The 10,290-nt window shown below is 37.8% G+C and overlaps 1 protein-coding gene across 1 annotated transcript in view; it reads left to right on the top strand.

Moving 5' to 3' along the window:
* Positions 1-4,634, top strand: part of LOC102012144 (cytochrome b5) — a 37,233-nt gene extending 32,599 nt beyond the window's left edge. Inside the window, exons 4-5 of the mRNA XM_005373076.2 lie at positions 2,489-2,523; positions 4,278-4,634. Coding sequence (XP_005373133.1) covers positions 2,489-2,523; positions 4,278-4,359 — 117 coding nt within the window. The 3' untranslated portion in view covers positions 4,360-4,634. The remainder of the gene's footprint in view (positions 1-2,488; positions 2,524-4,277) is intronic.
* Positions 4,635-10,290: the final 5,656 nt, after the last annotated feature.

The following is a 10,290-nucleotide window of genomic DNA, read 5'->3' as shown; positions in this document are numbered from 1 at the left end:
CCATGTAAGAGAAACCATGTGAGGTTGAAGTTTGTGAAGTTTGATTTTTTTTAAACATGTTCCCTGCTTGGGTTGGGGGTAGAGTTCTTGCCTAGCATGCTGGGACCTTGGTGTTTATCCCCAGCACTGAAGGAAAAAAAGCTACATAATCTAAATGCTTAAAATAACCTGGGTTTATTGTGAAATAGGGTATACCAAAGATAATTAGTTTGAACGTGCCCAAAGGAACTATAATGTTAAATTACCAGATTAAGGTATTTCTATACATAGAAATTACACATTTTTAATTAAACATACCTATATGTATAAAACTTGCTTAAGTGGAATGTATTAGTAGTAGCAGTACCCTTCTTGGTTATACTTTTCGAAGCATTGTTACATAAATTTTTATTTGACTGTGATTCTGTGCCTGTGAGATCCACAGACTTGCCAAGGGTGAGAGCTCGGTTAAGCACCTGGCTCAGAGTCACTCACCCAGCACTGAGTCCAGCACCCGTCTCAGGCTTGTCAGTGATGGTCTAGGCCTCCACAGGCCCTGCAATTCTCACGAAGGGAGAAAGTTTTTTTACCAAGAAGTGATGAGCTAAATTAGAGGAACCGACTCTGATTGGCAAGTTTCTTGGCCTTTGTATGTTTTAATATGGTACTTACAATTTATACTTTTTATATGACTTATTAGTCATCATACATGGCATATCCCAATTAATTATTAATCCCTTTTTATTAGCAGTTGGAGCACTTCCAGGCTGTGGATTAAGCAGGTGGCAGAGCTTGTCTTAAAAACTAGAGTCCTTCCTCCATGTTAATTGTTGACATTTGATACTGTCCTCCCTAAACCCAACTGAGAGATGCGTCACAGCATTGGCCACGAAAGACAATTTGCTTTTCCGTCCAAGTACTAAGTGGTACTTCAAGCTTGGATAACAGAGCCAAGAAGATAATAAATCAAAAAGTGTATGATTTATTTTAATTTCTGTTTTTAGGGGTCATTGTTGCATAGAGAGTTGCAAGTTTGGTAAAATGCGTACCAGTGTAACACAGTCATGGTTATGTGTGTTTGCCTTCTGTTTGCTGTTTCATACCTAACTCCCTATTGTCACAATGATAATTTACCTCCAGCAGTCTTTGCTTTCAGAACTGATTATGTCTTTCTTCTAATAGCTCAGTAACATTGTTTGCATAGTTTATTTCTGCTAATCTTTGTTAATTTTATTTATATATATAAAATTTAAAAATTAATTCAGTGGTAGTTGTATGTTTTATAGACACTAAGATTTTAAATTTCTTAAACAGCTAATAAATGTGAAGTTTTCTTTTTAAATGACTAATTTTCCCCCCTTGCCGTGTCAGGACTCGTGAGGGCAGTGTTTCAAGGTTGGTGTATCTTGTGATTGCTTTGCTTCCGCTTCCCTGGGAGGTTTCTCCCTTTTCATGGAAGTGTCTTTAACAGGCTTTGCGCTCTGCAGAGTGCAGCTTTGCCTCACTGCAAACAGCTAATTGTTTTCCTAATGCTTTTATATCTGTGCTGCGGGAGACTGCAGACATCAGTCTTTGCTATAGCTGCCTCTTTTATGGCTACCTTTGTTTGAAGCACTAATATTCTGCTGGTGTGGAGTACTAAAAGAATACTTTTAAAACGGCTGGAAGGCAAGGCTGTTTGTTTCACTAGGCCTTAGTCTCAGCCTTTTGGGAATGTGTACATTTTTTCCATAGACCTTATCAGTTCATCCTGTGGGCCTCACCAGAATGGCTCCTCTCTGAAAGGGTTGGAAAGTACAAACAGGGCCTTTGTGTTTGGAAGTGGGGTAGAGCAGTCCCTGTGGCCTCCAGGCACTTTACTGGCACTTTTGGTTGGAGCTAAAGGAAGATCAGAAAAGGTGGTCTATAGTTTTAGAACTTGAATTCACAGTTCTTTTTTTGTTTGTTGGTTTATTGACATATATTTTAATGTAATGTAGGTACAAATTTACATTCTATTGGATTTGAATAAAATAATTGATGTTTTTAATTGCACATTTTGTGCTTTTGAAGATTAAACTGCCCTTTATAAAGACGGTGATGTATAGCTCAGTGGCACAAGCTCCCGCCTGGCAAGCGCAAGGTCCTAAGTTTGATTCCCGGTATCAAAAAAACAACAAGATGGTGATGGTGGTGTGCGTATGTATTCCTGGATACCTGGTTTTAGTTTCTATCTCAAAATATTTAGATGCCTGTTATGTGCAGAATGTTTCACGTAAGTATTAATCTTGAACATCTTCAAATTTTCAAGGTTATATTCTTAATTTAAATATAGATAATTCTTAATTTTTGCATTTTGGAAAAAATGGTATGGCATTTTAGTGCAAAGTAATGATGTAATTTTTCCTTTTAACATTTTTTTAAAGATGGCATTGAATAAAATATTGTGATCTTATTTTAAAACAGGTGTTCAGTCAATGGAATAAATATGTAGACATTGCCTTACATTACTTTTTCTCTATTATTCCAGGAAACTCTTATTACTACTGTTGAGTCTAATTCCAGGTATGTGGTAGTTTTGTTTTTTTTTAAGCAATATTGGCTTGGAAGGCTCAAGTCAGAACTGGACAGAGCACCTCCCTCCCCTCTGACTCTCTGTAGGTGGGTTTCCACTGTGCTTCCTGCCTGTCATCCTAGGGCCATCTCCCCAGAGTGCCCAGACTATTCAAGGCTCTCTGTCCGAAACTGTCAGGACAACTATGAACACTTTCCATAGTGACTCCGGATCTTGCCCTCTGGCTGCATCTGCTAAAGAAACATAGAACAAATGGACTGTCCATGTCCCGCATCGCAGCCTTCAGGTGATCAGTCCCACGAGTGTCCCTTCGGGCGTAACTTCCATTTCCTTCCTCTTTGATATTTGGTCATCCTCACCTGTGGTGATTACATTTCCCTAAGAATGGTTCAGTTTTCCTTTGTCGTTAAATTGGCCCTAACATTGAATCCAGTAACCCTAGTACAGGATCTCATGTCTTCTACAGGCTAATCATATTTGTTTTTGGCAGCTCTGCCATATTGACTTGTATAATACTTTTTTTGTGTGTGGTGATAATGATGGTGGTGATAGAGAAGCTAATCTCAAAAGCACATATTTATGTTTCATTATGTCAGATTTAGCTATGTAATCATTTGGTGTTCTGGAACTTTTTCTGCCTCCGGACACAGCTTCACCTCATGTTCCACTGATATGCTGCCTTCTTTCGAAGTACAAAGTGGAGAACTCAACAAACCCCAATGAGATAAAAATCACACTTATAATCTTTTTGTACTTTACATCTGTGTATTGAACTTGACCTTTGAAAAGTTTGATGTATGAAGAGTATTAAAGAATACAAAGTTTATGATAGGAAATAAGTATGCATAGTTTAGATGCTAAAGACTATATTAATTTCTGTTGTCTAAGACATTGAAATCTAAATCAGTTCAAATCTAACTTAAAGACTCAAGTCTAAACTGAAGCTCTTCTCAGTCCTGGTCTTGATTTAACCCATAATCTGTAATTTATAGTAAATGGAAAGGAAATTTTATGCATCAAAACCAAACAGTGAGTAAATTAGGTATTTTATAATTTAATTTAATTTGTCAACCATAAGTTAATTATTTTGGGGATGCTATTTCTTAACAATTTAAATATATCAAACACAAGTGTCAGGATAAGATTTTCACAGCAGAACCAGAGTATTGGAGCTGAGGTGTATAAGAGCTGAGGCACAGGCAGCCAGCTTTCTGCACACTGGTTTAGAGCCATTCACTTTACAACTCTGGGAACACGATCTTCCCTTGACTGTAGCACTTGCTGACAGTTCATCCAAAATGAGAACCTGGAACTTCTGATTCTCAACTTAGTACCATTAAAACTTCTTAATCAATATACATATCTATAATAAAACAGGTCAAGAATACTCCCTTTTGTCACCTTGCAATACATACTCCAGGGTTTATGTCCTTGAGAAAGTCACTGCTCCTAGGCAGTGTGTTGGGAGAAGGACAACAGCTCTCTGCATAAAGTTTATAGAAACTGATTCAGCAGAGTTGGTGGGACGTTAATTTTGTCATAACACCAGCAGAGGACAGTGATTGCTACTATTCATAGGCATGCATTACATTCACATCACTTCTAGCAAAGCTGAGTTACCTTTTTAGCCTAATTGAGTATAGAGGTTAAGAAAAACATGCCGTGATAGTTTTCTATCAGAGAAAGCAAATATGTTCCCTGCACTGAACATGATGCAAGCATCATTTTTCATGTGTCTTTGTAGTTGGTGGACCAACTGGGTCATCCCAGCCATCTCTGCTCTGGCTGTTGCCATGATGTATCGCTTCTACATAGCAGAAGACTGAATACCTCTCAGAAGACAAGGAGAGCAAAGACTGCCTTGGACAAGGGAGAAAAGAAGCCAGTGTTAATCACTTCCACTGACAGAAACTTTCATATGAAAAATAATTTTAATATGTCTGATTTTCTCTCTTGTGTTAGAAGGAAAAGAACAATTCTTTCTACTCCTCCTAAACTTTTCAGATGTGCCTTTTTATTCATCAGCCTTATTTGATGTTTCTTCACTACATAATTTACTTATTGTGTGATCTTTTAAAATATATCTGGCTTTTAAAATATACTGTTGTGTTTGTCTGTCTATTGAGTATACAAGAGATGACCAAACTATATGATAAATTTTTAAATTTAAAAAGCTTATTACTGTAAGAGCCAGATTGACACTAATCCCTCTCAAAATACTCTCCCTCACTTTGTACACTCTTCCCTATCATTCTTGCCACTTTCTGAAATAGTGTAACAGAAAGTGTCCCCCTCAGCCAGTATACTTCAGTTTGTTAGTTGCCCAGGTCACATCTCCTATTCCAGATCTGGTTGCTCCTGTCTCTTAGAAACAGCTGCTCACTGTGATGCACATTGTATAAACCAATCCCCAATTGACAAGCCATTCTGCCTTTGGACTTCCTGCTGGCTCATCTCATATAAGCCCTGGACCACCAGAGATCAGGGCCTGATATTCTGGGAATGATCCCCATCAGTGCCTGTCCAGGTAAAATAAATCTGCCTCCAAATCCTGGGTGTTGTTTCGGTGTTTCTGTTTGCCATCGCAGTAGTGCAGGAAGTCCTTTTTTGTTTGTGTCTTCATATTTGTGGTTGAAACTACAGTGAGTGTTACTATTGCATGCCATCCAGTGGGAAAGCAGGCTTGTAAAACTATGGTGTGTGCTTATCCACCCTATTTAGCAGGTCTGTTACTCTGTGACTTCTGGCTCTTCCCTAAAGTGAAAATCACCATGAAAGGGAAACATTTTGAGTTGATTCAAGACAGTGAGGCAGCCAAACAGTATAACCTAAAGACATTCAACAAAGAGGATTTCCAGAACTGTTTCAGAAAGGAGAGAAGAAAAGGAGAAGGGGCGACAGCAAGTGGATACCCTCAGGAAGCAAAGAAACTCAGTGAGCTCGAAGAAGACATGACCTAAAAGGTAGTGGAACCATCAGACAAACCATTGAGATTATGGGAGAATCACACATTAAAAGAGCTGACCAAAACAATTAAAGATGTGGATGAAAAAATGTACCAAAGAAATATCTTCCAGCTGGACATCGTGGCACATACCTGTACTTTCAGCACTCAAAAGACTGAGTGAGGTAGGAGGATCACCTCAAGTTTGAAACCAGCCTATGCTACATGGTGAGATCAAGACCAGCCTGATCAAGGGCTGGGTGTGGGCGTGAGCATGGTATATGAGGCAGGATCACCACAAGTTCAAGACTAGCATGAACAGCAGCGGAACTCTGTCTCAAAAAACCAAGACAAAAAAAAAACATCTGCATGCTAGAGATTCAAACCGATCAAAAGGCAAAGGCCTGCAGAATCCCATGGGAGTCCATATTGGAAAGCTGAGGGATCTACTGGAAGCCTGGAGAGGTGTGTCCAAAAGTAGTAGCAAAGACTGGAAGTCCTCTGAAGAAAGAGAAGTGAGACTTCCTCCTTTTTTTCTGTTTTTCATTCAATCCAGGCCTATTGGTTCATGCCGCTCGCACCCAGGGTGGGTCTTCCCTCCAGTAGGTGCATCAGACATACCTAGAACTATGCTAAGCTAATTAACTGGGGGTTTCTTATTCAGATCGACACCACCCTTAGCTATCACAGACTCCATGAAAAAGTGCCAAACAGCTTCCAGGTGTGATAGTTGACTTGTGTCAGAGTCAAAAATGCCTAATTGGATTAATGTAGTTCTGGGTGTGACTGAATGAATTTACTAAAGACAGAAGATCCACCACCAATAGGCTTGTAGCCCAAATGGAGAAAAGGAGTAACAAAGAAGGAAGGGTCACTTCTGTTTCTTCGGAGGAGGTCCAGTCTTTACCTTCATCTTGGATGTCTTCTCCTGGTTTCCAGGGAAGACTCTTCAGCCTTCCAGCACAGACCCATTAGCCTTCCTTCACAAGCCATTCAGCCTCCTGATACAGACTCACACTGGCCTCTATAGTGAGCCCCAGGCCTTCGACCTTTGCCCGGATCCTTTGGATCTCCAGCATACTGACAGCTCTTTTGCATTCTTCCACATCTGACTGCAGGAAGCCATTGTAAACCTACCTTGTAAATTCTTATATATTTATGTATCTTACATAAAATCTGTTCCTTTAGTGAGTACTGACTGATATGTAGAAATAACTCAAAAAAGTAGAGATGACCAATGTGAACATAGGGTTTAAGATATCAGGGACAACATGAAAAAATATGATTTACTTAGAGAAACCTTAAGAATTATAAACAAGCAAGAAAAATTCATCATAAACAGCTAACTACTAGATGACCTTTAAGACTAATACAATACACATGGATTAAAAAATGTGTACAGATGAACATACTAGAAAACATGAGTGTGGGAAATAACATACAGGTAAGCAAGACTACAGAATAGCAATAACTGTGATGAAGCTCCCCCATGACACATCATAATCAAAAGCCCAGAAGTCCAACACTAGAGACAAAATTTTAAAAGCTGTCAGAGAAAAGCAGAGATCATTTACAAAAGTTAACCCATTAGGATTACAGCAGACGGTTCAACACAAACTTTATAAAGACCAGGAGAGATTGTAATGCAGTGTTTCGAACCTTTATGGAACATTTGGAACCCAGAGTAATATATCCTACAAAAGTATCTTTCAAATTAATAGAGGTAAAAGGACATTCCATGACAAAGAACACCTAAAGAGACTCATGAACACCAAACAGCACTGGAAAAAACATGGATATCCTAAACAGGTACAGTGAAAACAACAAAACCAAAGGTCAGATTGAACATATCAAGAAAGGTGAGCAGTTAAAGGGAAAAACAAAGTCAACAACAGAAAAGAATGTAATGACAGCTGATACCTTTTAGATAACTTCATGTAATTGGCCTCAGCTTCCTGATTAAAACAGATTTTTCTAGCTGGATAAAAAAGCCCAACAGTCTGTTGCATTTAAGAGACTCATCTAATCCCAACAGAAATTCATAGACTAAAAACCAAAGGATGGAAAACAGTATTCCGTTCACCAGATCCCCAAAGCAAGCAGAGATAGAAATTTTATTCACAAAATAAACTTCAAGCTAACACTGATCAGGAGAGGCAAAGAACATCCCTGCATATTAAGAGAACAACCCCACAGGAAAAGATAACAATTGTAAATAATTTGTAAGTATATGTGCATTGAATATTGGTGTACCTACTGTCATAAAACACTACAGGACATAGAAGATCAAGTCCACACCAAGACAATCATAATAGGGGACCTCGATGTCCCACTTTCATAGCCATATCAAATAAACAAAAATTAACAAGTGTCAGTGTTTAACCACACCCTCAAACAAATGAATTTAGTAGTTATCTACAGAGTCTTCTACCGTTTCAGAAAAGAATATATTTTCTTCAAAGAATTTAGTAGTTATCTACAGAGTCTTCTACCCTTTCAGAAAAGAATACATTTTCTTCAAAGAAAGTGCAATGGCACTTTCTCCAAAATAGACCATATAATAGTCCATAAAGCCTGCCTAAGTAAATAGAAAATAATTGAAATCATTCCATGTATACTATCAGACTGTAGCACATGGGAGCCGGAACTGCAAAATAAACCACAGAAATTTTACAAACACTTGAAAATTAAAGAAACTCCTGAATATGCAATGGATCACAGATTAAACATGTTCCTGTAGTCAAACTAATGCCAGCACAACATACAAGAATCTATGAGATACAATGAAGGTATTCCTAAGAGGTATATTGCTGTGACTGCTCATATTAGAAAAGTAGCTCAAATAAATAACCTAAATGATGTGCCTCAAGATACTAGAAAAACAAAAAGTCTAAACCCAAACCTAGCTGGGCGTGATGGTGCACGCCTGTAATCCCAGCACTTGGGAGGCTGAGGCAGGAGGATCATTGTGAGTTTGAGACCAGCCTGAGCTACAAAGTGAACTCAAGGCCAGCCTGAACTGCATAGCGAGACCCTGTCTCAAAAAGACAAAAATAAATAAATAAATAAATAAATAAATAAATAAATAAATAAACCCAAACCTAGCTGGAGGAAAATCATAAAGATCAGAGCAAAAATTAATTGAAATTGAGGCTAAAGGTCAACACAAAGAATCAATGAATTGAAGAGTCAGCTCTTTTGAAGAATATACAAGCTGACAAACCCTTAGCCTAACTTACCAAAAGAAGAAACAAAGGACCTGCATCAGTACAATTAGAAATGAGAAAGGCAAAGTCACATGGACACCATGGAGAACCAGGAGATCCATTAGTAACAACTATGAAAAAGAATATTCCAACAAATTAGAAAGTCTTAAAGAAAAGGACAGATTCCTAAACACAAAAGAATTACCAAAGCTGAACCACTAACATACAAAAACTCTGAACAATCCAACAACAGGCAACGAAATTGATGCGGTAATAATAACCCTACCAACTAAGAAAAGCCCAGGATCTGATGGATTCACTCCTGAATTCTACCAGACCTTTGGGGAGGATATAACACCAATACTCTAAGCTCTGTAATGAAATTGAAGAGAAAGAATACTTCCACACTCATTCCTGGAAGCCAACATTATTCTGATTCCAAAACTAGACAAAAATCTAACTGAAAAAGAAAACTTCAGGACCATCTATTTATGAACATGACTTAAAACTCTTCAATAACATACAGGCAGATAGATGCACAGAACATCCAAAAGACCATCATGTCCCACTAGGCTTCATCCCAAGGATGCAGAGATTGTTCAACATACACAAGTCAATGAATGTTATACACCAAAAATAAAACCAAGGATAAAAATTACATGATTGTAACAGTAGATGCAGAAAAAGCATTTGACAATATCCAACATCCATTATAAGAACTTTGAAGAAAATAGGTATAGAAGAACTTTATCTGAATCTGATAATAGCATTTTAGACAAACCAATAGTCAACATCATATTAAATGGGAAAAACCAAAAAACTTTCTAAAATCAAGATCAAGGCAGATCAATCAGGCAATTGAAAAATAAAAGGGATATGTATAGGAAAGCAAAAATTCAAATTATTATTGAATTATTTGATCATATTCTTTCCATAGAAGACCCAAAAAATTCCACCAAAATACACCTAGATTTAATAACCAAATCCAGCACTGTAGCAGGATACAAAATCAACATACAAAAATCAAGTGTTTCACTGAGAGAGAAATTAGGGAAACCATATGTTTTAGAGTAGCATCCAAAAAGTGAAATACTTAGGAATCAATCTAACAAAAGAAGTAGAAGATCTATACAGTGAAAATTACAGTACTCTAAAAAAAGAGTGAAGAGCATTTCAAAAAATGGAAAGATGTTCCTTGCTAATGGATAGGAAGAATCAACATTATGAAAATGGCCATACTCAAAATTGTTGTACACATTCAGTGCAATCCTGATCAGAATACCATTAGTATACCTCACAGGTCTAGAGAAAGCATTCCTAAAATTCATCTGGAACCAGAAGAAACCCAGAATAGCAAAAGCAATCCTGGACAATAAAGGCAAGGCAGCAGGTATGTCAATCCCTGATTTGAAATTATACTACAAAACTACTGTAATAAAATCAGCATGGTACTGGCAAAAAAACCCTGAAGATAATGGAACAGACTAGGTGATGCAGCCACAACCACAAACACACTCAGCCACCTTATCTTTGACAAAGGGGGCTGAATATGTTCACTGGAAGAAAGGTAGCCTCTCCAATAAATGGTGCTGGAAAAACTGGCTTTC

The sequence above is a fragment of the Chinchilla lanigera genome, unplaced genomic scaffold (genome assembly GCF_000276665.1).
Source record: "Chinchilla lanigera isolate Chin_1 unplaced genomic scaffold, ChiLan1.0 scaffold00001, whole genome shotgun sequence".
NCBI classification, from domain to species: Eukaryota; Metazoa; Chordata; class Mammalia; order Rodentia; family Chinchillidae; genus Chinchilla; species Chinchilla lanigera.
The sequence above is the reverse complement of the archived record's forward strand: the minus strand, read 5'-3'. Positions and strand labels throughout refer to the sequence as shown.